Source organism: Apodemus sylvaticus, chromosome 2, assembly GCF_947179515.1.
Source record: "Apodemus sylvaticus chromosome 2, mApoSyl1.1, whole genome shotgun sequence".
In the NCBI taxonomy this organism is placed as follows: domain Eukaryota; kingdom Metazoa; phylum Chordata; class Mammalia; order Rodentia; family Muridae; genus Apodemus; species Apodemus sylvaticus.
In genome coordinates this window covers 184,418,053-184,445,364 of record NC_067473.1, presented here as the reverse complement: position 1 = coordinate 184,445,364, position 27,312 = coordinate 184,418,053, and the positions used below count along the sequence as shown (strand labels likewise).

At 45.7% G+C, this 27,312-nt stretch overlaps 1 protein-coding gene across 2 annotated transcripts in view; it reads left to right on the top strand.

Annotated features, from left to right (window-relative positions):
• Itpr2 (inositol 1,4,5-trisphosphate receptor type 2) overlaps positions 1-27,312 on the top strand; it is a 410,062-nt gene that overhangs the window by 169,797 nt on the left and 212,953 nt on the right. For both annotated transcript variants that reach the window (XM_052175272.1, XM_052175273.1), the window contains exons 27-32: positions 9,490-9,579; positions 9,686-9,811; positions 10,679-10,801; positions 11,839-12,039; positions 14,658-14,909; positions 16,648-16,773. In XM_052175272.1, coding sequence (XP_052031232.1) covers positions 9,490-9,579; positions 9,686-9,811; positions 10,679-10,801; positions 11,839-12,039; positions 14,658-14,909; positions 16,648-16,773 — 918 coding nt within the window. The remainder of the gene's footprint in view (positions 1-9,489; positions 9,580-9,685; positions 9,812-10,678; positions 10,802-11,838; positions 12,040-14,657; positions 14,910-16,647; positions 16,774-27,312) is intronic.

The following is a 27,312-nucleotide window of genomic DNA, read 5'->3' as shown; positions in this document are numbered from 1 at the left end:
TGGAACTTTCATCTTTCTTGACAACCAGACTTGACCCCTCTCCCGCTCCCTCTCTCTCTCCTTCCCTCTCCCTCTCCCTCTCCCTCTCCCTCTCCCTCTCCCTCTCCCTCTTTTTCCCTCTCCTTCTCCCTCTCCTTGTCCCTCTCTCTCTCCTTCCCTCCCTCTCCCCCTCCTCTCTCTCTGTATCCATATCCCCAATATTAGAACTAGGAATATGGGTTGTCAGCATATCTTAAGGTTTTAAGGGGCACCAGTGAACACCAGTGAATTTCTGCTCTGGAATTTTTATGAACTTTCATGTTTTCTGAGTTCCTGTTGGAAAAGAGGCATTTTAAATATTTTATCAGTCACTTTTGGATGCTGTCTAGAAGGGGCCTGTCACATTCTGCCTGGCAGTTGTCTGAGATAGTCAGCTACTCTGTTTCCAACCCCTGTATCCATCCCCCTGGTGTCTGCTCTGATGTTGGAGATGGCCTGTGAGGACCACAGCTGAGCCTCCTGTCCTTAACTCGTGGCTGCTTCTCTGGAGTCCAGTCCTTTCCAGCTCTGTGCCTCGTGTCCTGTGGGACCTGCATGCTCCCTGCTTGGTATTCACAGGACTGTCTCATTTCCATTGCTGAAGTTTGATGTCTGGACTCCAGTCTGATATTCCAGATATGTCTCTTGCTCTGCATAAACGAGCACCTCTAATACAACGTACAAAGCCCAAGCACCCAGCACAGGCTTGTTCTGAAGGATGGAAGGATACTTACTAATGTTTTCAACACTAATAGCAGCAGGAGTAAGAGTTTGTATTAGACATGGCCTGGAGGTGGAGGACCCTGAAGAGTTTCTAGGAAGGAGTGAGTGCTTCATTTGGCAGAATCCAGAATGTTTCAGAAGAAGCAGGGCCACCGTGGGAGGCGTCCAGGAGCCTTTTGCACATGATCACATGTGAATTTATGAATGCATGAGGGTGGGAGTGGTGAAAGAAACAGTCAAACAGGTGGACAGAGAAACCAGAAGGGTCCGTTTATAATGAGGTAATTTCAGGAGACAAGGAAAGAAATGTGGGAAACAGTGGTGCTAACTTAAACACAGGTGAATGGGATTCCTTGTGAGTGAACCAGCAGGCAAGGACAGGGTGGCATACAGCCGGAGTCCATTCCTGTGTCAGTGGAAATGGCCGGCAGCTTCACGCCCTCCAGCCTGCAGTGGTGTAATCCCCTTTTGTGTCTCTGGAGTTTCACACGTTTCTGTAAACACGGCCTTCAGTGTTGTTCTGAGCTATCCAGCTTTCCGCTGCGTAGATATGAGAATCCTGGGCTTCATTGAATTAATAAAAAATGCCTTCGATAACGCAAAAGTTTAAATAAATTTTCTTTGGTTACTTTTTTATTTTATAAGTGATACTGATTAAAAATATCCACTCTCTTACTTTTATGCTCAAAGTTTAGTTTTCTCGCTTGCATGTTGACAACACAGACTCTTTAAGGGCTTGAGGGGGAAATAACTCATTTAAAACAAAACCTTATATGGCACATGCATGCCTTCTTTGTGATTTGGATTAAATATACTAATTTTTAAAAGATGTTCACTCATTTTTTTTCAATCTGATAAAACCTAGTGCAACTTCTTCTCAAAGTAAAGTTTAACACAGATGAAAGAGAACTTTCCTAGTTGGAAATGATCGTTCTCCATTAGATAGACAAAAGATTCCAACATAATTTAAACAAAAAGAGAATTAGGAGGTGTCACCATAGGCAAAAATATGAAGTACCTTTGCTTTATGTCCTTGGGAGCATCAAAGTTCAGAAAAGGACTCTGAATTATTGCTGGAGCTGATCTCTAACGATCAGAGTTGGGGACAGATTTCACACCTGTGTCTGTAAGCCGTGCTCCCTGTGTGCAAAAGTATCTTCAGGGGCCATGGAAGGGCCATCATTTTCGAAGGTCAGTGGGCTGGGCGGTGAGCAGACGGGTCAGCAGCATTGGCACAGTCTTTAATTCATCACTTTCAAATACTTTTCTAAATTTAGAAGGAGAGATTAAGCTGGGAAGGTGTGGCCGAGTGGGTTAAGGCAGGATTGCCCTTTCTGCACACCCTTCTCTTTATTTAGCTTAAGAAGCAGGTCACCTGAGCATCCCAGTGCTCCAGAGAGAAGGCCCGTCTCTGTTCATCTTATTCTCACCGTTAGCACCATGAGTTTGCTCCTCTGCCTTTACCTCCTTCTTTCTATGCAACTGTGTAGTTTTCAGTGTTTTCTTGTAATTTAAAATGTCTTTGTGTGAATGTGTACAACTGTGTGGGTATGTGTACATGTATGTGTTTCTATGTGTGCATGTGCATATGTGTGTATATATGTACATGTGTGTTTGTATGTGTGTATGTGTATGTACATGCATGTGTACATGTATGTGTGTGTACACACATGTATGTGCACTGTCTCTGCCTTTCCATTTCTGGGATTATAGATATGCTGTTGTTCTTGAACTCCAGCTTTTCATAATAAAATTACCCATTCAGCAACTTTAAGTCTGATATTTACACATCTATTTTCTTTCGTCAAGCTTTCTAGTTGGGTCTTTTTAATACTCACCCAGTGTGGATCCATGTCTGTTCCTTGGCTTACAGATCTTTTGTTGGGGTTCTTTTAGTGGACACATGGAGCAGGAATGGATGGCCCGAACAATACCCTCGAGGGCCCCATTGTTTAGATAAGGGGCTGAGACTGTAGGGAGCCTGCCCCTCTCTTCCAGGGCTCTGTAAACTAACCCAGCCTTGGGAGGGACAAGTGGCTTGTGCCCTAAGCAGGACAACCGTGTCTCTACACGCCCCACTGCTGGTCTGTCCAAAAACTCCCAGAGGCAGCAGCAGTTGTAGGCCACAGCCTGGGCATCTTCACAGAGACAGCCCACTGGCAGTGTGCCAGTTATAAAGTTTCTGTGGGGATAGAAGAGCGGTTCCTTGGAAATGAGACCTGTTCTGCGTCCAGCAGAGCACGCAGCTTGTCTCTGTTGGCCTTTAGAGGAAGGGGCCTCACTTTGTTTTTCTGGTGCTTGGCTTGCAGTCCCTCCTCCTCAGAGAGCTGGTCTCAGGCATGTCAGGGATAGTGCGGGGTCATCCTGACCACTGTGGAGTGTCGCAGCAACCTCAGACAGGCTTAGCAGGTATGTTCTTATTCAGCTCATGAATTCTTTAATGTATGGATGTCTTCAGCATAGGAGAGAGACAGAGCGCATTGTAAAGTAAAGCCTGCCTTCAAGGGGCGGCAGGACTGGAGTCAGAGGGTCCACCTGCATCGACATCGAAGGCAGGCTTTGCAGCATTTCTAAAGCTTCTAGAACAGACAGTTTTCCTTGCACACTTTGTCTTGTTTCAGGGGCCTGTTTGGTTTAATTCTGTGGGCGGGTATGTCTTCATTTTTTATCAGAGCCCCTTCCCCCCCCCATACTCCAGTCTTGTAAGGTATAGGGATCTTGGAGCTAGGGTTAGATAGTTATCTAGGAATGACCTTCTGGGTAGTTCAGGTTGTCAAAGCTCCTGGGCCAGAGGCATGACTCGGGTCCTGTTCTGAGGTATCCACAGTCCTGGGCTTCCAGCTCATGGTTTTACAAGCTGCTGAGGGAGAGGGTCATCCAAGTGACCCCAGGCTTGTTAATATTTAACGAGCTTCCTTGTGGTATCAAGATCTGAAACCCTAAGACCATCCAGTTGACACGGAGATAATCCAGCTGCTTTGGCCTAAAGTTGGGTTTAGATGAATTTGGAATCCCCACTCTGCTGACTTTCAACCTCTGGACACCATCAGGGAAGCCAGGTAGAAGGTGCAGACGGTGAAGAACCATTTGAGGGTAAACTGACTATATATGAGAAGAGATAATGTTAAGGCAGGGATTAAACACATAAGATCCAAACTAGTAGGATCATGCCTACAGTTACAACCCAATCCCACCTTGAACACAGAGATCCAGTTCACAACTGTTCACTGTGATGGTGCCTCATGAGATCTGTATATGATTTTTGTAGCTCACTTGAGCAGATGAAAATTAGTTGAATTATTAGGGGTATCTACAAAGAGTTCAACATTGATAATTTCATAGAAGGCCTAGAACAGCCTTGAAGAAACCCCAAACCACATGACTTTTATCATTATTTTTTATCTTCTATTTCTGTAGAGTTGCATTTGTTTCCTTAGAAAGGTGTGTGCTTGTGTGTGTGCATGCGTGTACAGGTGTGCACGCCTCTATGTGTGTTTGTATGTCTCTTGATTTGAATTAACAGGCCACTGGGAAACCTCCCTTGTGACAATTAGGTTTATGACAGAACTTCCTGTAGGTGGTGCCAGTTGATGCCTTTTATCCCCTGAAAAGGCAATCCACCCAGGAAGCCCAGAAACAATGGAAGCAGGAGACCAGACAGACACAGCAGTTCTCACGTGTTCTATCTTTGGCACAGTCTCAGAACCACATAAGGAGAGAGTTCTCTTTTTGAATATACAGGGTAGAAATAAAGGTCTAGGCTCAAACAAAGTGAGACACAAGACATGGCTTGTGAACAAGGGAGGAACAGACAGTAGACTTGATATGTCTGCTTGTTTGACCAGGTATTTAAGGTTCTTCATTTGTTGATTTTCCCAAGATTCCGTGAGAGATGTTGCCTCTAGAACAGTGGTTCTCAACCTGAGGTCACATGGGACCAGTGGAAAACACAGATATTTACATTATGATTCGTAACAGGTATCAAACTACAGTTCTGAAGTAGCAATGAAATAAATTTATGGTTGTATATCACCACCACATGAGGAACTGTATTAAAGGGTCACAGCATTAGGAAGGTTGGGAACCACTGATCTAGAAGGTTCCAGTTTTAGAGTTCAACCTGGGATCCATCAATGAATCCAGCTATCATTTTCTGGGACTGTGGTGGCTCTTTAGTCTGACGTAGGAAATGCAGTGTCCCAGTGGGAGCAGCCAGGTAAGCTCAACGCATGAGCTAGGTAAGCATGGCAGCAGGAGCTGTAATCCCAGCTCTCCAGGTTGACAGGAAGGTCAGTTCAGGGTCACCTTTGGTTACATACAAAGTTTGAGGCCATCCTGGGATATATGATATCCTGCCTAAAAAAAAAAATCTATAAATCAATCATATTCCTAGTATTTCCTGGAGCTAAGGAAAAGAAGCCGTCCAGGGCACACACATTTTGTCGTTTCGTCAGTTGGGTGGACAGAGAAAGGTGGGGTATTTTGTTTGACACCAGATTAAACATTATCAAATGCTGTCAAAAATAGTAATAGCAAAGAAATCAAAAAGTTATATGTATTTCAGGAGAGAGTGAGGGAAAGAGGTTGGAGCCGGTGTGCAGTCTCTTATGGGAAGAGTGTTGGTCGGGGTTGAAACAAAGCATCTGCTAGCTCGGGGGCACACAGTCTCATGAGCCTGTTTGTGGATCCTGGTCAAACCTTCAAACAGGAATACACCTTCTAGGGAAACGGAAACTTGAGGTGACTCTGAACCCTTGAGGTTACTCAAGCTTGCATGATGATCCAAATGATGCTCTATGCAAGGCCATATATGCTTATCCGGGGATTTCAGTCCTTCTGTGGACTGCCACACATCTGCCTGAGTAGCTGGCATTGCTCCATCACCCTGCAAGGGTTTATCTTCAGGTTTCTGATGTGTGTGTGCAGGGATGGAGGTGGAGGGACAGTCATCCTGAGTGCCAACTACACTGGAGTCAGATTGACTAGCAAAGTCTGAAAGCCTGGCCATTAGTGTTTCCCCATCTAGTCTGTAGGAATGTGGGGGAGGGAAGGCAGAGATTTGCCATCAGAATTAGGGGTAAGGCTGGTTGGTTAATGGAGCCGCCCACTGTGCTGAAGAGTGGTTATTTGTAGAAGAGTTTTGGGATACAGATGGTGAGCAGGACTCTTTGCTGGCTAAACCACTCTACTGAGGGTCGACTCTTGAAACTGGTGGGTGGGGATAAGGAAGGTTTTCACTGAACTATTTCCATTCTATAGTGATGGGCGCCTCATGGCTCTATGTGGTGGGATCTGGAAAGTTCTGTTTTTAAAATCTAAGTTCCTCCTACTTAGATTTTAGATCCTGGATCTCCATTAGTAAATTCCAGTTTAGTCTCTTCCCCCTCTGTATCGCTCTCCCTCCCGCCTTCACCCCTCTTCCTTTCCCCACCCCTTCATCTACCCCCCCATCCCCAACATTTCTGTTTTGAGCAGGACTCACTCTGTGTCTCTTCTGTGAAGAATGCCCTAACCCAGCTTCTAGACTATTCCTGTCCCAATTCTACGCAGATGGTTTATAACGATTGAGTAGTGTGTGATTACAGCATTTACCCTGTGAGATCTGTTAGCTGAGCCTTCACATCTACTCCTAGAAGAAGTGAGTTTAGGTCATGTAGCTGATGGTAAAAACACCCCAGGAGTGCTGTGGGAGTACCATCTCAGTCCTTCAGGACCGTAAGTGTCATTGGATTTGTGCTGTAAGGGTGGCACTGTTCTCTATGGTAACGTCCCACCTCCAACCTGCCCAGGCCTGCTCAGCCCTGGGGTCTTGTATAACCAATACTCCTACACTTTGCTGTTTCCCAGTGGTTTGTCTTTGGAATAAACTTAGGGCTTTGCAGAATTGGTCACTGACCTGTGTCTAACACTGTGTAGAAGATAATGAACACTATCTGTTTCTGTTCTCTAGGGAGGAAAGCTCTTGAAACCTCTCTATTCAAAGCACTTCCATAATAGTGATAGTAAAATCAATAAAACCTAGCTGTCCTTACACACTACATAGCTTGCATACTTCTGAATTCCCTGATCCCTGCCTGGGAATAGTCCAGATGTTCTGTGGGTGGATGCTTTTGTTCAACTTAGTTACTGACTTATTTTCTGAAACTAAGAAGGATTGTTTATTGAATTCTCCAGTGTCTTCCCTTTGTTGACTGCTGGAACTTTAAATTAAAATCATTGTTCTTCATAATCTCTTTACAAAGTTGAGCGATTTTCTGTCTCTTCCCCTGGGTTGAACCAAAGCACATATTTTTTGTAATGTTTTGCCTAATATTACTTTTAATTTTTCCTTTTCATTGGTGATGGGATTTGAACCAAGGACTGTGTACATTCTAGACAAGTGCTCTGCCACTAGACTGTATCCCCAGCCCAACACTGCTTTTTTAACAGCAAGACTGCCTCTCCCAGTGTTGTGGTCTCCTGGGCTTTGCCCGTTATTTTTAGCTGCTTTCTTTAAGGTTGACAGACTCCTGCAAGAGGAGCTTTTGCCAGTCAGAGCCTTGCTCACACCTTAATACTGGCTTGTGGCACATGGGGTGTTCGTCCATGTGAAATGACCTTATGGAAATGTGGGCTCCACTTTTGTGGTTAGAAACAGGTCTCTGGTTTTTGTGAGCCAGAGCCCAGGCGGCCCTGGCTTATCTCAAGTCCCGATTTTGAGCTCTAGATCCCCCCACATCTATGGCGCTAAAATTATAGCATGCCTAGATGAGAAAAAAATTAATTACATTTCTAGAATCTGCTACTTTTGTTTTTTACCCATAATTCCTTTTTGATAGGAAGTAGGAACTCTGTGGCCTCCATCTCTGGCTGAGCATTCCCAGGGAGCTGGCTACCTGCTCTACCAGCCTTCCACACGGGTCCATACACCAGTGCTAGGTGCTGGTTTCTTCCTGTCCTCAGGGATGTCTTTCACTCACTGTGAGGCTGACTGTGCCTCCCCTCTGCTCCACCTCAGTCTGGAGTGGTGGCTGTGCTGTCCTCTGACTCCTCATGGCCTCGGCGGCGATAGCTGGTGGTGTAGCGCCAATCCACCTCGCTCAAAGCCTGAAGGCCTTCCACACCAGTCTCTTCAATCATTTGTGAACACAGTCACTTTGAGGGAAGCGTGGAGAGTCATATCTAGCAAGAATGGGCACACACTGCAGAGCCGAATGCAGGACTGTGTTAGCAGTACTTATGAGTACTTATGAGTACTTAGCAGCACTTGGCAGCATTACCGCAGCGGGGGATGGGTGACTCTTCGACCCAAGGCCACCCCATGAGACCTGGAGATCTGCTCTGAGTAGTGGCCTCAGCCCAATGACTGCCTGCACATTTAATGAGCTGAGAGTCAGCAGATGGTTGAGACTGCTCCTGTGTCAGAGACAAATGGGCAGGAGGCATGGAGAGGGAGCGGGAAGATAGGATTCTGAGATCCAAGACTTAAAAGTTCAGTTCTCTGAGACACAGGACGGGGCATTCTGGGTAGATTTTGTGAGTGGGAATAGCGTTTGTTTACAGGGTTTTCTCATTTAGCAAATGGCAGAGGAGATTCTGGAGTGGGGCTGGAGTGGGGCTAGGGGCGGGGCGGGGGCGGGGCTGCAAACAGTGTTTGCCAGGAAAGAAGCAAAGGAGAAATGCTGATGAGGGGGGCTGGCTTCAAACTGACCACACCCTTCCTTGGCACTGAGTCTTCCTTCAGAGTCATTTGGCTGACAGGGAAAGCATCTGCTTTAACTTCTCAGTTTGAGTGAATTGATTCTGAAGCATCACTGGGAGGGCATCTTAGGACGGATGCAGCGACATCAACGGGCCTTGTGTATCTCTATCACATTTCCTGAGCTTGGACTGTGGTCCGCACTAACTGGGAGCCTGGCCCTGCCATTTCTGACCCAGCTTGAATCTGACATTGATCCCAAATGGAAGAAGAAGGGACCTTCTATTTCTCTCAGAGGCTCTCACAGTAGGCACGTAGTGAGCCTTAACAAATACTCCGTGTGTGAGAGTGCTAATGGGTACTTTTATATGATGATTCCAATAGGTGATATTTAGCATGTGCACATGCCCTGGGTTTCTTTCTTAATGTGATATATCAAATAATGATAATTATAATTACTTAGTTTTGGCGTCTCAGTAAGTCTTCTGGATGCAGTAACTTGAATTACTTTTAATCTAATTTGTTTTGCTTTCTTCATTGTCCCGTACAGACTTCATCTTTTGCCAGTTTGACTCTTACGAATGTCATGGTAACCTGGCAGTGCATCCTGGGGTTAAGTGGGCCCTGCCTTTCTTCCCTCAGCCGTCTCTTGCTGCTGTGATATGGTTGCTTCTGCGTTCATCATTTCCTTACAGTTTATCTTCAGTGGCAGATTTATGTCTTGTGTGCCCTTGATTTTGACTGTTTCCCCTCATATAGAAGATAGACGCGTGTGGCATGTCTGCAGCATACATACGTTCACAATACAGCAATATATCCAGCAGCCTTTTGCGATAGCTTTCACTTACGAGAGCTCAGTAATGCCACGTACCTTGGTAATGTGGTTTTAATGAGCTTGTAATAATGTGCATGGCTCATTCAAGCCGAGAAAATTCTGATGCAAAAAAAAAAAAAAGGCACAGATTAACATCTGGAACAGATGGTTTATAAAATAAGTACAAATTATATTTTTTATTGTAAATGTAATATGTCTATGGCAAACATAAAATGCACACTGGTGTTGATTTCAGGAATCCAACCTCTTGAGCCCTGTGCAGGATGGCACGAAGACACCCCAGATTGACAGCAACAAGGGCAACAACTACCGGATTGTCAAGGAGGTCAGCAGATTAACCCGCTTCCTCTGTGCACGTAAGCACAGAGACTGTTTTTGCTTACATGTATGTCGAGGTGCTGTGTCTAATACAATGCTTCATCTTTCCAAAGATCTTGATTAGGCTGAGTAAGCTCTGTGTGCAGAACAAGAAATGTCGTAATCAACACCAGCGGTTGCTGAAAAACATGGGGGCCCACTCCGTGGTGCTGGACCTTCTGCAGATCCCCTATGAGAAGGTTTGCCCCGTCTTACTCTCTTTCTTCAATTCAGTATTACTTAAAACGTATCACCAAGTCCTAAAGAATTTCCTCCTGGCTTAATTGTTTAAGAGGAATCCTGTCTCAAATGCCCAGCACTCTTGAGTGCTTTCTTGTGTTTTCTATGCACAAGGGCATGCTTTTACACAACTCTGCTTCAGCCTTGCAAATTAGAAAAGTATGGCAAATTATCACCAAGTTCCACACACCATGAAGGTTTTTCTCATAGTTCTGGTCATGTCCTGCTGCCACAAGCCCCTGCTTAAGAAGCACATAGACATATGGCTTGGTTGTATGCTCAGTCCTGAACTCTCTTAGATTGCCAGTTAGAAGAGACTCCCCCCTTTCCTACCATGCTCCGGTCAGTTTTCCGTCTTCAGTGAGAACATGGAAGGATGCTAAGTTCTGCGTAGAGCTTCCTAGCAGGCACACGCAACTCTGATTGTTCCAATGCTAGTGATGTGTCTCCTGGGTTCTCCGCAGTGAGGCCCTCTCCCTCCCCCTGCAATAAATGACTGTCCTGTGTAGAGGTTCTATTGAGAATGCCCGGTGTTTCAGCTAAGGTTTAATTCACATAGGTATTGGTGGGTAATCAGGAAGCTTGGGAGAAAGAAGGGGGTGATCTGTATTATGAGGAGGGGGTAGGAAGGGTGGAGCAGACAGACAGGAAAAGGAAAGAGAAGGTGAGAGATAGCAAGAACAGGGAAGAGGGGGCAGGGAAGATGGAGAGACACAGAGGGAAGAGAGACGAGCCAGGGAGGAAAGCTCCCACGGCAGAGGGAGGGACGTGATGCTGTGTGGACCTGCTCGCACGGTCTTACTTACCTGCTGCCCTTTGACCTACAGACTGATGAGAAGATGAACGAGGTCATGGATTTAGCCCACACCTTCCTGCAGAACTTCTGCCGCGGGAATCCACAGAATCAAGTTCTCCTTCACAAGCACCTCAATTTGTTCCTCACTCCTGGAGTAAGTACTATGGTGGGCTCCTGACATTCACAGCGAAGAGTGCGACAGATTTACTGCAGTGTGAATAGAATTTTATTGACCTTTGTATGTTGTTTCCCCCTCATTGAGGTTCATGCCACAAAACCGAGTATTTCCATTGGGGAGACTCTTTAAATAATTCTAAAATTTAAGACAATTTTTATACACCAATGATGGTTTCATTTATAATATGTAATTTAACGTTAGAATCAGCATGTGAGAACAGAGAACTGATTTGATAATACTGTGATGATGAAGGTTAAATATGGGAACTGGGGTATAGGTCAATGGTAGGCAGCTAGCTTAGCACGTGCAGGACCCAGTCCACACACCAAACAAACATACAAGAGCAAAATGCAGAATATTCAAGGGCCTGTTAAGAGTAGGTGGGCAGATCCTGGGGCTGAGTAAGAGCAGTCATGGTGCACACATGAGGACCTGAGTTCAGATCCCCAGTTCCCACATAGAAGCCGGTGTGGCCGGAAATGCTGTATGACAGAGACTGGGTGGGGGTGGGGGTGGGGGTGGAGGGAATCTCAGGAGCTTTCTGGCCGGTCAGGGTAACTGGAATACATTTTAGGTTCAGCGAGAGACTCTGCCTCAAGGAAATAACATGGACAATGAAGAGGGGCACACCAATCCTGCTCTGGTTTCTGCATGTATATGTATAGCCCATATACCTCTCATTGTACACACATGCATACAATGCACACGCATATATCACATGCTCACAGAATGATAAAAACAAATGTTCATTAAAAGGTCTTAAGAAAGAGCCAAGTTGGCATAATGAATAAAGTGTCCTCAAGAACAGGGTTGCAGATACTTGGACTCCTGCAGCTGAGTCCCATAGTGAGGCCGATTTCTTCCAGTGGTGCATTTCACCGAAGACAGGCATTGGCAACTCCTGGTGGCTTCATATAAAACCTGAAGCCGATTGTAGCCGGGGAACTTAGTTAGGCTCTGTAGAGTAGACGGGTGATCTTGCCACAGTCACGAAGGTGCGCTCCTCTGTTCAGCTCCTGGAGGCAGAAACCATGCGGCACATCTTCATGAACAATTATCACCTGTGCAACGAGATCAGCGAGAGGGTGGTCCAGCACTTTGTGCACTGCATCGAGACGCACGGCCGCCACGTGGAGTACCTGAGGTTCCTGCAGACGATCGTGAAAGCAGACGGCAAATACGTGAAGAAATGCCAGGACATGGTGATGACCGAGGTAGGTTCTCAGACGGTGTCTAACCAGCTTCGCGTCGGTTGTGCTCACATATGCACAATCTTCTCGGAGCAGGGAAAACGATTACTAGCCTGTGCTTGGGCAATACTTGTTTTCATTATGACTACGTAAGCACAGTTACAGCTTACGCTATGACTATGTAAGCACCAATAAGGCTTACCCTATGACTACATAAGTATGGTTATGGTTTATGCCGTGACTACATAAGCACCAATAAGGTTTATGCTATGACTATGTAAACACGGTTATGGTTTATGCTATGACTATGTAAGCACAGTTTCGGTTTACCCTGTGACTACATAAGCACCAGTAAGGTTTACGCTAATGCAGTGAAGTGGCTCATGACACCCTGACTTCACAATTTTCTTAGAGGTTTTCTTTTTGATGAATAACGAGTTTGGGTCTGTTAAATAATGAGTACTTTTTTGTTTTGTTTTTTTTTTTAAGCTTAAAAATTGGTGTGTCTGTGTGTGTGTGTGTGTGTGTGTGTGTGTGTGTGTGACCATATCCGTACATGCACCATGTAGGTGCTTGTGGAGGCTAGTAGAGGAAGTTAGATCCCCTGGAACTGGAGTTAAACATATGACCTGCCCAGGGTTCTCTGCAAGAGCATCATGTGTTCCATTTTTTTTCTTTTGTAACCATTGAGTCCCCTCTCCAGCTCCTACAATGGATGAAATCTTCTGCAGTCACAACTTATTTGGAATTAATCTGATTCTCCTATTTTTAAATGTTTAGTAACTTAACAGAGTGATGGAATTCTGATGGTTCCTGCTCTCTTTCTGAACTCTGGGGGTGGGAGGACGTTTCAGCCGTCTGCCCGACCTTGGAGAGGTTGATGCTGTGGGCAGGCTGCTTACCAGGCACAGCACGGCCATGCTGCTTTGGAGAACCAGTGACCAGGTGCTGGCTGGCAGCCAGTGCACCAAAGCATCCTCCATCTACAACTGCAAGGCAGTCACCCGGAAGATTACATTGGTCTGGGGAGATGTCCATCATCATGTGCCCTCCCGTTAGAGATGAGAGATCTCTCCATGTTGATTCCAAGTACCACCTAGGAACCTTAAAAATTAGTTCAGCATAAGGCCCTGAACTTTTACATGTGAATTATTGTAAAGAAACAATAAAGAGAACATTGGGAAAGTTTTAAAATCCACCTGTAAGAAAACCTGCATTGGAGCTGGGGAGATGGCTCCATCCTTGTGGGCTTGCTGGCCAAGGATAAGGACCTGGGTGTGATATCCAGCACCCACGCGGGAGCCAGGCCAGCGACACTCTCAGTGCCAGGCAGGCAGGGACAGGGTGATCTGGGCCTTGCTGGCCATGCAGTCTCATTGAACCCGTGAGCTCCAGGTTAGTGAGAGTCCTTATCTCAAAAGATAAGGTGGGAAGTGATTGCCTGTGAGACTCTCAATGTCTACATGCACACACGTGTACACAGACCTGCACACTCATCAGCACAAACATGGACACACACACACAAAAGGCATGGTGAGCTCACATTAATTCTCCATTACCTAAAAGTATGTGGGAACTAATTTGACTTGATCACCACAGTAAGGATCAGATAGAGAAAGGAATGCAAAGGCTCTTCCTATGTCACTTATCAAAGGGAATGCTTCTGTGTATAGGAAATACTTACAATAGTATATTAATACACAACCATATTTGGGTACGTACATTTCTTTGCAACAGGACCATCAAAGTGTGCCAATCAGTTAATTGGCTTATCAATTTAAATGTTATATGTTACATGTTAAATGTTAAGTACAATAACTAAATTGTACAATAACTTATTGATTTAAATGTTACATGTTAAATGTTAAGTACAATAACTAAATTAAAATTTATAAATCATTTGTAACCCGACCAAATATATCAGGAATAGGTAATAGATAATAGATAACAGCATGGTGCATAAAGTTTGCTACTGACTCTAGTTCTCCATTAAAAGTACACAGCAAAATTTGAGGAGCAGTCATGTCCTAAGTGCCCTCACGGGATCATTTTTTGGCCATTTCCTCTCTCCGTTCTATTCTCCAATGCCTTCCCATTAAGTGAGGAACTTTCTAGATTTTTATAATGCTGTATGTACTTGAAGCAATGCACAACTGATTACTTATGTACATTAATTATGAATGAGGTGAATCCTTTTACATTTTATCATTCATTTTTTATGATTCTTTTTTTTTTTATTAATGGGTATATGCATGTGAGTGCACTGCCTACAGAGGCCAGAAGAGGGCACCAGATCCTCTGGTCCTCTTCAGGAGCAAGGCTTGCTCTTAACTGCTATGTCATCTCTCAGTCCCTCACCTCTATAGTTTAGTGAGAATAGTCTGAGGGCCTCAGATGGCTTTCCTGGTGATGGGATCACAGTGTGCACCACCAGGCCTGGCTCTGTGTTGTTTGTTTCCCATCCCATCTGAGGTTCTCACGGCTCCTGCCTGGTTTCAAGAGCATCAATAGTTGGTCACTTGGCATGTGGTTTTGTCCTTTCCCTCCTCCAGCCTTCATGAAATCCTGCTTTTGCAGTATTTTCTGCAGGCAGACCAAGCCTTTAGAACCATGCTACACAGACTCTCTTTTCTTCCTTTCAGTTGATCAATGGAGGTGAGGATGTGCTGATATTCTACAATGACAGAGCTTCCTTTCCCATCCTCCTCAACATGATGTGCTCTGAGAGAGCCCGTGGGGATGAGAGTGGCCCCCTGGCCTACCATATCACCCTTGTGGAGTTGCTGGCGGCGTGCACCGAGGGGAAGAACGTCTACACGGAAATCAAGTGCAATTCTCTCTTGCCTCTGGACGACATAGTGAGGGTGGTGACCCATGATGACTGCATTCCCGAGGTCAGCCAACAGACGCTCATCGTCCATAGACCGCCCTTTCGTTTTTTTAAGGTTCACCTGGATGTCAGATATCTCCCACAGTAATATTTTCAGTGACATCTATTATAGTTAGGGTCTTAACTGTGCTTAGTTATGTAATCTACAAAGTTGAAAAGAACACAAAAGTTTCTAGTTTGTATTTGCACAGAGGGAAGACAGTCCCGTTGACTGAGAACTACAGTGTCTTAAAGTCTGCACTTGGTAGTGGGCTTCCAGAGAAAGGTTCACTTACAGTTTTTGAGCCCAAAACAGGAGGCTCACTGGTGACTCACGGTGATCGATTAGAGCCTAGGCTGGGGCTGCAGGGGTTCACGTTAGACGCCACAGCTCCACCTTGCTGCACCGAATGTGTGAGAGCCCGTATCCTCTCTCAGCCTCTCTGCTCCCTCCTCACCAGAGGATGGTTATCTGCTGACTCTCCGTGAGGCTTCCCAGAGTACACAGTGCAATGATTTCTTTCTTTTCTGTTACTATGGTATGTTACGACAAAGTTCGTACATGTGTGTTATCCTTGAAAAGATATCAAACCAAAAGGAGTCAGGGAGGTCTCAGCCTCTATTCAAGTAGCCCTGGTTCATGCAACACAGTAATGGACCCGAAGGGATATTTCTGTGGAATCATTAGCACCTCGGGGTCCTTCACGCCTTGGTGGGGCTGAGATGAAATGCACATGGGTGTGGCGGAGGAGAGGAAATCCATGGTCTTGGTTCTTATCTGAGGTCCTTGTCTTGGCCATGTGTGACCCCCATGTTCAGTTCTTCTCAGGCTCTGCTCCACCCCACAGCTCCCATGAGGGTCTGATGGGTTGAAGCTTTACTTTCTCAGAGGCGAGCTCTCTGCTGCGCAGATATGGCCATCCACGTCTCTTTCTCGTGGAAAGCAGGCTGTGTGACTTGTCCTGTCTCTCATGTCTTCCACCAAGAAGACCAGCTGGGAGGTAATGGCTAGGTGTCCGGCTAGGTGTGCTTTCAGTCCCCACAGCAGTATCTGAGGCGGCACAAGCTGTGTCCAGTGAATTCAGCAGTGAGTCAGGGTCCTTATGCGCTCTTTCCCAGCTGTGTCACTTAACATTTCCAACCATCAACTCTCACACCTTTAAAGTTATCACCTCCTGTCTCCCAAGGCTGTCGGAGGGTTGCCTGCAATGAGATGAGGCAGGGGAAGGGCTGAGGGTTGGTTTCATGCAGGGTGAACTTGGAGTACGGACTGGCAGCTGCTGAGATGCTCTGCGTGTCTCAGCTCTTCTGTGACCAGACTTGACATGGGCACCTGCCATCGAGGATTTTTTTTCTAGACTTACATGGCATAGCAGAAAACCCAACAGCAGGAAAGCTGACCCTTGTTCCTTATGGCTTTGTCTCAGGGTCTAGCAGTCCCTCTGGAGTGATTGACATGATTCATTTATATATACAACCTTTCCTTTTTAGGTCTTCCTAGTGTCTCAAGCATGATAGGTCTGCTTTGAGTAAAACTCTTACTTTTCACAGGAATCTCTGGGTGTAGGGCAATGGAATGCTAGAACACAGGCTCCCCCAGGCCAGGGTGGAATAGCTGTTAATGAGAAGAAAACGTGGAACCCCACATGTACAAAACAAACTGTCATCCATGACAGGAGCTGATGCAGGTGGTGTTTAGTGGTGTGGAACAGAAGGCAATCGGTGAGAGGTTGAACTTGCTTTTGTGTTTGGAACTTGCACAGGTCAAAATCGCGTATGTGAACTTTGTCAACCATTGCTATGTTGACACTGAAGTGGAGATGAAGGAAATCTATACAAGTAATCACATTTGGAAGTTATTTGAGAATTTCTTGGTGGATATGGCAAGGGTAAGTTAAATCCTCTTCATGTGCGGGTAAGGTCACGGTATTGATCTGTATGGGTCTGACTGAGCAGGAACTATCTAGATGCTTCTGATGTTTGATCATCTGGACTGCTTACTTACATCTTCACTGGGTTCAAGCAGGTGCATAGTTAGAGCGTTCCCGTTTGACTTCATTTTTGTGCGACCAGCTAGAAGTCGCCATGCCCTTTCTTAGGTGAATCACAGCTGGAGAAACCGTCCCATTTCTTCCACATTTAGTACATACTATTTATGTTTATGGTTAGTGACCCGTGGAAGGAAACCTTGGCTCTGACCAGCTGCAGCCGGCTCCCGAGTCCTTGCAGCAAAGGATAATTTCTGGGTTGAGCTTTAAGTCGCATGTGCAGGAAGATGTTAAAGAGACTACAGATCTGCAGCTGCGGGGTCGCCTGGTGCCTCTGACTGGAGATAAACTTGAGAAAGACCAAGGTCACATCCTCAGCAGCACAGGTTATAAAGCTAAAATGGATTTTATGTTTTTTTTAAACCAGAGAAAGCTAGAGATGACTGCCTGACCCAGCTACTCCAGGAAACGCTCCTTCCACTTACGAATTCAGAAGCTATCATGCTTTGTTTTACTGAGTTTGCTTAAGTGGGTGATTCATGTAATTTATTATACAGAGTGTTATTTATTATGTAAAGGCTGCAGGAGACTCCTGCAATCCCTGGCTGTCTGCTCTGACTCTCACACAGAGGCCGAGCTGACTGCAGACTCCTTTGTTTTTCTTGGGTTCCTCTTCATCCTGCATTTTCTAGGTGGACATGAAGTCTGCCTTTCTTAGGAGGAGGAAGCCCAGGGCAGACCCCTCCTACCCCCAGAAAGGCGAAGGGGCCACTGAAAACGTTCACATGCTTTCCATGCAGGCCCTGCTCTCCAGAGTCTGACTCAGTACTTGGGAGACAAGATATTCGAAACAAGTCTTAGGTGGCAGCACATCCTTAGTCCTGGGGCCACGCTAGAGAGCCACCTGCGTAGGTGTTGCAGGTGAGAGCAGGGATTTCAGTGGACTTACACAGACCAGGGCTCAGAGGCGGAGTCTGCCATTCTCTCGCTGGCTTGCTTATATTGGGGAAAGTACTGCAACTATTCTATCGCTGAGTTTTCTTATAATAAATGTGTTTTCCCAGGACGGAGCTGGTGAGGTAATTAGTACACATGTACTCTTAGTACATCCTGCACTTGGCAAAGAACTTGGTGACATTATGTCATTACCAGGATTACCACAGAGCTACAAGAAGCCTTTTGGGGTGTTTGAGGAGCTTCCGCAAGATTTAAGGGACATGAGGACATTGGGAGTGGGAAGAGACTCTACACAGGCAAGAGACATGCTGTGCTCCTGAAGCCACGCGAGCATTAAGTTGGGCAGGCATGAAGCTGTGCAGAGTGAAACCATACTTTGGTTTTATTTCTACACAGCTTAAAATTTAAAGATTCCTACTTCTACTCAGTGTTTTTCATCATTATAGTTTCTACCTTGATTTTACTTGAGCAGATACACGGGACAAGCTTAGTGATATAAAGACATAGTATATATACTAGGAGTTGTATGTTCTCCTTGCCAGGCCCACTTTAAAATTATAAAATCGTGAACCTCAGAGAACTCCAGGATGGACTCATAATTTTGCTCCTGGAGTAGAGAGGCGTAATTTGCTCACTGATCCTTCTGCTTGTTACAGAATGGGAAAGAAAGCTCTCCCTTCCCGCCCACAGCAACATCTCCAATGTAGCCCTTATGTCTCCCACCATTTTACTTGTATCTCATACAGGTCCTCCTTCCAGCCATGTCTGGTTTGCTGTTTCCACATCTTTTGGAGTTCCCTCTGGTTGGCCTGAGCCTACACAGTTGTATTTTGGTAGAAATTTGAAAACAATATATCTAAAAGACAAATGAAGTCTCAACACTAACAGCTGCAGTCTCTGTTCCCGCCCTCTGTGGTCATTGCTGCCTGCCAGCTCTTGGGGTTCTCAAAAAGCCAGCTGGGAGTCTCTGCTGTTTGTATCATCCATTTCCTCTTCACAGGCTGTATCCCTTATAAGGCACAAAGACCCGATGAGATGGCTCATTGGGTAAAGGTACTTGCTGCCAAGCCTGATAATCTGAGTTTGTTCTCCAGAACAGGCATGGAGAGACCAGACTCCAGAAAGTTGTTTAATAATTTAGAAATAATTTTTAAAAGACACATAGAAAATCCTTCCGGAAAAACAGCTCTTAATAAGCCGTGTTACATTGTTTCGTGTGATTATCCCATTAATAAGCCTTGTTACATTGTTTCTGTGATTATCCCTTTCTGATGTCCTGACAGAGGAGCCCATGAGCTGTATTATAGCACACTGGGCAGTGGCTAAGCTATTAGACCCAGGAAAGTCGTTGCCGTCTTTCAGGCCATTAATGACAGGCCACTTTGATCTATGTCCTAATGCAGCTAAAATTGGTGCTCGTGGGGCAGAAATGCTTTTCTTCGTCTTGATAACTGATTGTTGTTGTGGTCAGGGGACTCAGGTCATTATCAAATAGCACCTGGAAGGGATAGAAGATGATCAATGCTGGCCTGAGGATCCAGGTTCCGTTTTTTGAAGATGTTCCCAATTCTTCCATCACTTTCAAAACCTTACAGCCACCAGCTGTACTATGAGTGATGTTCTGACAGAACAAAATTAGACCAAGAAATAATTTAGGATGTGTGCCCACTCAGTGTCCCATCAGTTACGGCTTAACAAGGCAGCAAGAGACTTTGTTTACAGATATTTCACTCTGGCCATTCCTTTGTTCCCTTTCCTACCAAATAGAAGGAAGGAGATGAGATAGAACTTATATTTGCTCTAAAGCATGCTTTCCCCCTTGTTTTTGTTAGGTAGGATTAAACAAATGTACTGTGATTATTGTTTTTTTTTTTAAGTCGAATTAGTTACTAATAAGAATCATTTGAAAGTATTACTTGTAGGCAGCCCAAGAAGCTCTCATGACAAGGCACTGAAGAAACACCTGCTGTAGCTTTTATCCTCTGTGTGGTACCTTTCCCTTCGCTGTAATTTTATTGATCTCTCTAATTTTTATGCTGAATTATAGTGATGGTGCATGCCTGGACCCGAGGCTTATCATTAGACTGTTCTTAGCGATTAAATGATGGTTCCTCTCCTGTATCATGTGCTCCGAGCTTTATATCACTGGCAGTGTCTGTTCTAGTTCATCAGCTCACGCCTGTATCTCCCCCCATTGTGTGTGCTCGTACATAGGTACCTGTTAACACATGTGTGGTACATGTGTGTGTAGGCGAATGTGTATGAATGGGTGCATGAGGGTTAGAGCTCAACCTGGGGTGTCATTCTTCAGAAATACCGTCCGTCTTAGCTTTTGAGACATGGTCTCTCACAGTCTGGCCACCCACCCAGCTCTACTTGCAGTCTGGCCAGAGAATCCAAAGCACCCCGTGTCGCCTCTTCAACTCTGCTCACGTGTGTGTCAACATACCAAGCTGCTTTTCTTTTCTTTTTCTTTCTTTTTTAGTAAAATGTATTATGAGGCTTGAACTGAGGTCTTTATTCTTGAAGGGCATGCACTTTACTAATTGATCTATCTACTAATTGATCTATCTCTCTAGCTCTTTCTTAAATCCTTCCGTTGTGTCCCCAGGGCTATTCAGTCTTCCTGTCTCTCTCGTTGTCTCTCCTGCCTTTTGTGGCCACTCCTCCAATGCTTGCCTGATACCTCTGTATCTTCCCAACTTCCAAATACTGAGGCATGGCAAACCTTGGATGTGATTCCTTCACTGTCTCCAAGCATTTGCTTCCTGAGATCAGCAACTCTCAAATTTTGATCCCAGGTTGACTGAAGCCTGGGCCCTTCTCTGACATCTCCTGTTGAATCTGAGTGTTTTTGTGACATCTCCATTTAGCTGTCTGGTTTCAAACTCTTTGTTTCTGCTCTGCTTCAGACCTGCCCCTTCTTGAGTTGTGGGCATCTCCGCAAACGGCAGCTCTGGACCTTGCTCTCTGCACCCAGGCAGACATCTTGGTGACATTGGCAAATACTACTGTGTACACCCTAAATCCTTCCCCAGATACTGCAGGTTCTGAAATACCATAAATGTGACTAGTTCTGAACTCTGATATCGTAATTGTCCACATCTGGAGGGAGAGGAGGAAATGGGGTGTGTGAGGGTTGGATCAGGTCTCCCTCCTTAGCTTAGACAACAACGCACTGCCTTTCTGTGCCTTCTCTTCCTTCTCTGTGACCTCCTGTTGGCCTAGTCTCCCCACAGCTGTCTCCCTGTCCTGTTCATGGTGGTTTCCATGGTGATTCTACTGATGCTCTCATCTTAACATCTTTGTCTTCTCCTGAGAGGATTGGCTCCAAGTCTTTTCTTTCTCTTTGGTCAGATCCTGTTAATTTCATTGTTTTCTCTGTGGGGCAATATCTGGCTTAAACAGCTTAGAGGAGGATTTGCTTTTAGCTCCCAGATTTCTCAGTTTACCCATTATACTTGGGAGGGCTTGAGGAGGAGGAGGAGGAGGAGGAAGTGGAGGAGGAGGAGGAGGAGGAGGAGGAGGAGGAGGAGGAGGAGGAGGAGGGGAGAGGATGCATCTTATGTAGGTAGGAAGCAGAGAAAGAAGGACAGAAAACACTCTGAGTGACAGTTCCTTCAGTCAGGCTCTGCCTCCTGATGTCACCACCAGCTACGAATGGACTTCATATTCCAACTTTAATACTCCATTCATGCCCATCCCCCAGCACAAGACACTCAGCCCATCTCTGAAGAAACCACAGCCTTCATACTTCCAATGCTGTTCAGGAGTCCAAATTCAGAGTCTCCTCTGAGAGCCATAGCTGTAAGCCCATAGAGAGAATGGAAGACTCTGGTGAGCCTTAGCTTACCAGGGACCTCCTGAGTGAATAAGGTGGAGTCAGGAGTCTATGCAGAAAGCAAGAGGAGTTTATTATTCTAACATGTTGTGGTCATCCTGTACCTGGAGAGAGAGAATGACCAGGGGCAGCCAGTCCGGAGAGCCTTTTATACAGTTCTCAAGGCAGCAGCCATTAGGCACAATGTGATTGGCAGAACAGTGTGATTGGTCTTTAGGGAATAGGTAGGTGACCTATGGTCGTGGGAACCCCTACACTCAGGTGGGGTGGTCAGTCCCTCCTCCCTGTGCTCTGAGGAATGTAATTAGCCCCTCCCTTCTGGAGGGAAGGGGTGCCTATGTTCTCTATGACCTTTCTCTTCCAGGAGGGGAGGGGTCTGGCGGGATTTTCCAAAGTTCCTGAGCTGACCTCTTCGGTTCAGTGTTGCACACTTCCAAGGCACAGTGGTGTGGAGTATAAGCTTCCGTCTCAGAAGTTCAAAGTGGGTGAACAGCTAGGAAGGAGTGTCCCAAAGCAAGACTGAAACACATCTGGGCAGGCATGAGTCCTGTAGCCCTGTAGATCTGTATCTGTCAGGGCATGTGATAGTGTGCTGTGGATTACTCTGGAGAGCGAGTGACCCCTCCCGAGGAGCTTTGCCATTTCATTCCACATGTCTTCTCTCTCCTGTTCACAGATGAACCTGGTGTTGCTAACATCCCCCGAGTCTCTAGAGAAGCTAAGGGTTCATCCTCACAGCCTCTCATGTTGGCATTTCAGGGGCTGCCTGCAGGGGTCACTGTGTCCAACAACATGGCCCGACTTACCTGCATGTCTTTGGAAATCTGGTGGAAGACTCCACAGCTCTGTATCTTCTGCCTGCTTCATGCTTACAAATCAGCACCACATGGTTGAGGTCAGGGACTGCCACCAGCTTGAGCAATACCCAGAGGCCTGTGGACTGTGAGTACATTTGTCTCGCAGCGTCTAGGTGTCTGAGTAAAACTAGGTGAGCAACTGTGTAGATCAGGACTTATAGCAGCACTCTCATCCTAAGGAAGTCTTGTAAATATTGTACATTTTTACAACCCCGAGTTGGTGATGGATGGTTCTCTTTGATTTCCTGACATCTCTCAAGATAGCATTGTCCCCGTGCAAAGCACAGAGCATTAAAAAAAAAAGGTTACTGTTACATATTTCTCCTCATTGCTGTGTGAAATCTCTGACAAAAGCAGTGTAGGAATACAGTGCTTACTTATGTTCTACAGTCCCAGCCTCCATGGCTGCGAAGGCGTGGCTGCTTCTCAGAAGGCATTGCCATGACTGGGAAGGCGTGGCCATGGCAGGGAAGGAGTGGCCATGGCTAAGGAGGCGTGGCCATGGGTGAGATGGCAGGAAGGTGTGACCATCACTGGGAAGGCGTGGCCATGGCAGGGAAGGTGTGGCCATGGCTGGGAAGGTGTGGCCATACCTGGGAAGACAAGGCAGAAGGACCTGAAGCCAGTTGTCACACTTTGTTCACACTCAGGAAACAGTGAACAATAAGGAGGCAGAACTGTAAAGAAAGCGCCTACTCTTGACCTCTATGACAACAGTTTTCGGCCTGGGGTCCCAACCCCTTTGGGGTTGCAAATCACATAGCCTTATATTTACATTACAATTCACAACAGTAGCAACCTTACAGTCTGGAAGTATCAGTGAAATAATTCTTATGGTGTGTGTGGGGGGTGGGGGGGATCATCGTACCATGAGGAACTGTATTAAAGGGCGTCAGCATTGGGAAGGTTGAGAAACACTGCTTTATGATTTTTCCCCCACAACAGATGGCGGCCTGGCCGGGGACCAGGTGTTTGGCTATGTGAGCCCGTGGGGACATCTCTCATTCAAACCACAGTGGGCTCAGGAACCTTCTTATGAACCTCGTTTCCCTCACTCCTACTTTTTAAGTTGCAATTTTTTTCTCACCAAACTACACGCTTTCCAAGTCTCTCTGCTCTGTGTTCGTTCCAGCTTTTAAACTACAAATCAGCGTAGTCAGAAATAGCTGTGTCCCGGCACAAATGCTACCTCTCTCTAAAATTTACTACTTTTGTAGTAAAGGGAAGGATTGTTTTCGCTCATGGATTCAGGGGTTTCTGTCCATCATGGTAGGAAGGCGTGGCGGGCAGAACCGCCCTCATCACGTGCTCAGGAAGATGTCTCCCTTTCTCTATGCTACAGGCCCCGCCTGTGGCTCGATGCCACCCACACTCAGGGCGGGGCTTCCTTGTAGTGAGCTGGAACAGAAGTAGAGGACGGGCACACACCAGAGAGGAAGTTTACACGCTGAGAGCAGCAGAGTAAATGCTCTGAACCGGCATCAGTGAGAAAGCCAAAGCAAGTGTGTAACATGCTACACTGACAAATCATGCAAGTCAGGCAGCGAAGCTTTCGAAACTGGTTCCGTGGGTTTGAATGGCTCACACTTAACAGAACACATGAACGGGATGGTTACATGAAAAACGTCCAGTCCTGTTAACAATGTGTGCCAATTGACACGAACCTAGACATATCCATATATTTAGGAAATCTTAACGAGCAACTGCCTATGGTTAATCAGCCCGCAGGCACATCTGTGGGATGTTCTCTTGCTTAATGATTGATGTGGGAGGGCCCAGCTCCCTGTGGGCTGTGACACCCGTGGGCAGGTGGTCCTGAGTTGTATCAGGAAGCAGGCTGAGCCAGCAGTGGAGAGACCACAGTAAGCAGCACCCTCCATGGCCTCTGCTTCAGTTCCTGCCTCGGTTCCTGCCTTGACTGCCCCTCAGGGTGGACTGTAACCTGTAAGCGCTTTAGACATTTTACAGCCTTTATCAAAGATAGAAAGCAAGCCAGGAAACGATGCAAGGAATACGAAATAAAATAATGTTAGGTATCATTAAACTGACAGGAATACTTATAACTTGCAGGTAGAGCGGTTGATTCCAGCAGGAAATACAAGTTGTGTTCTAAGAGGTGTGGGTGTGAGAAGGGCTAGGTGCGCACCCAGGGTTAATAATAAGTCAGAATGTGTCTTAGTCAGGGTTTCTCTTCCTGCACAAAACATCATGACCAAGAAGCAAGTTGGGAGGAAAGGGTTTATTCAGCTTACATTTCCAAATCGCTGTTGATCACCGAAGGAAGTCAGGACTGGAACTCAAGCAGGTCAGGAAGCAGGAGCTGATGCAGAGGCCATGGAGGGATGTTTCTTACTGGCCAGAGAGGTCGGGAAAGGCAGTATTCTGGGAGCCAGGGAGACTTGGGATCCTTGACGCAGGGTCATGGAGGTGGATCCGCAGAGCCCTGGCCCTGTGCATGGAGGTGGGGTGGAGGCAGAGGAGCATGGGTCTGTTCTGTTTTCTGTAATTGGCCATCACCCCTGGTTAGCTGAATCCAAGCACAGCATGAAGGCAAGACCTAGCTGTGTTAACAAAGGCTAACCTGTGTGTCTACAGATAACTCAGCCATGGCCTTCCAGATTTATTTCAGAGGAAGAGGTTACCATGTAGTCTTCACAGCTTCACCGAATGATTTTTACCTTTGAAGAACAAGTCACAGATGTGGAAGGCAAATCAAAAATATTGTATAATTCTTTATAATCACCAAAATATAGGAATGAATGAATGAACTGATGAAAGAAAACCACATAAAAACCAGCAGGAACAAGATAACTAAAAAAAAAAATATTTTGTAATTTTGAGAATGCAGACTTCAGTTTAATTTTAAAACTAGATTTAAACATAATTGCCAATAGAAATAATGCAAACTTTTCCAGTGTTGGTCAGGCAATGACACCACATGGGTATATATTATAGGAACAATCTCAGGTCATTAACATGCAAACACATTAAAACTTTAACAACACGTGTCTTATACATATAAAAGTCATTTGGTGCGATCCTATTTTGAGCCATTTCCAACATTTGTTTTTATTGGTGTAAAATTTAAAACTGGATAAATATGTGCTGTATTTATCAATTTTTTCCTGATAAGTTTTTCAAGGTTTTAATAAGAATAAAGGCTTCTTCCACTTCTTGGCTATCATTGGGCCAGTGTAGGATGCAAAGTGAGAATGTTGCTTTTTGATATCTTGGAGGGGAATCGGTCCATATGCCTTGGTAAACACAGGCTTTTCATTAACTAGGCATTGGAGTAAAGCCTTATCTAGAAATAGGTAATCTCATTACTCTACTAACGAAAGGGAATCCCTGAGTGGTGCTTTGCCATTGCCCAGTTCTAAGCAATGCAGCCCAATGTGTGGTAAGCCCCGAGAGCCCCCCACTGCACGGGCGTGCCTGGACACAGTCCGTGGGGCGCATGCGTGAGAGCCGGTCTGCTACCTGCTGAACGAAAGGGCAGTTTTAGCTGTCCGGAAAAGTTCAGTGTTCGGAGGATGCCGAAAGAAGTAAAATCCTAGCTGACGTCTATCATGGGATAGTCAGTGTGGTATTAGTTCTGGACCAGGTTAGATTTTAATTCTCAGTTAGCGCACTCCAGACACACAGCCTAATTTAAATGTGAACATCGTGAAAGCAAGAGCCGTGGAGCGGGCTTGCCTGTTTCAGAGACTTTTACGTAGTTCCCTCTTAGGTCTGGGGTGTGCGTCACCACGTTGTCCTGCATTCCCATGGTGTGCCTGCTGCCCACGGCTTAAGTCACACTGTAGGGCTCCTTTAGAGCCCTAGACCAACTGTACTGCAGGGGCTGCGTCCAGGGAGTCCTTGAACTCACATGGGCCACTGATAATCTGTAAGGTGAATGAAGAGAGGAAGGAGAGAAAGAAGAAACATTCACTTACATTCACTCTTATGTGATAAGTCATAATTTTAAATTTATGTCATTATTAATCTATTTCTCTACATTTGTGAATACTTTTTCATAGTTGTGTGTGTGTATGTATATGTATATTAGAAACATTATATATAGACTTGGTATTTTGGCTGTGGTAGTGGGGTATAGACTGTGGATAGGCCCTTGTCTGCCTTGAATATCGTACCCATGTAGACATTGTTACTTACTGGGACAATGGTAAGATTCCGTAATTAGGTATAATGTATTTCCTTTAATCAAATTACTAACTGTCCCCAAAAGCCTGACAGTGTAAGTTATTCTGAAACCATTTCTGTTCTGAGGAAGTCATATCGGTGTCACTGTGGAGGAAGAGAAAGCTAACACACATGGAAGGGGTTAGACAGACCGTCAGCAAACCCTGCCCTCATTTCCCTGAGCACATCTAATTCCCGTATGAACCGTCCTGTTTTCCAAGCCAGGAACTTTGGAACCCATGGTTTGAGAAGGGAATTTTCCTCTTTCATGAATTCGTGAGACAAGTTTTAGAGAGGTATCAAATGAAGTCACGTGCACTTTTTCTTTTGATGAGGCACCTCATTTTAAAGTCAAACATGACAGAAGAATGTGGGTCGCCCAAGGACGTCTGGAACACGTGGCCGCCATCCCTGACCTCTCACCCTTTGTCCGTATTTGTTTTCTTTGTCTACCCCAGTTCCCAGCCTTTTCTCACACCCTCTGCTCCTCTCTCTTCTGGTGTCCGTGTCTCCTGTGTGTTTTCAATCAGGACCCTTCGCTTTCGCAATTTGTCAGCCAGACATTTGGAAATGCAGTTTTGGCCAAAGGCCCTCGTTTAG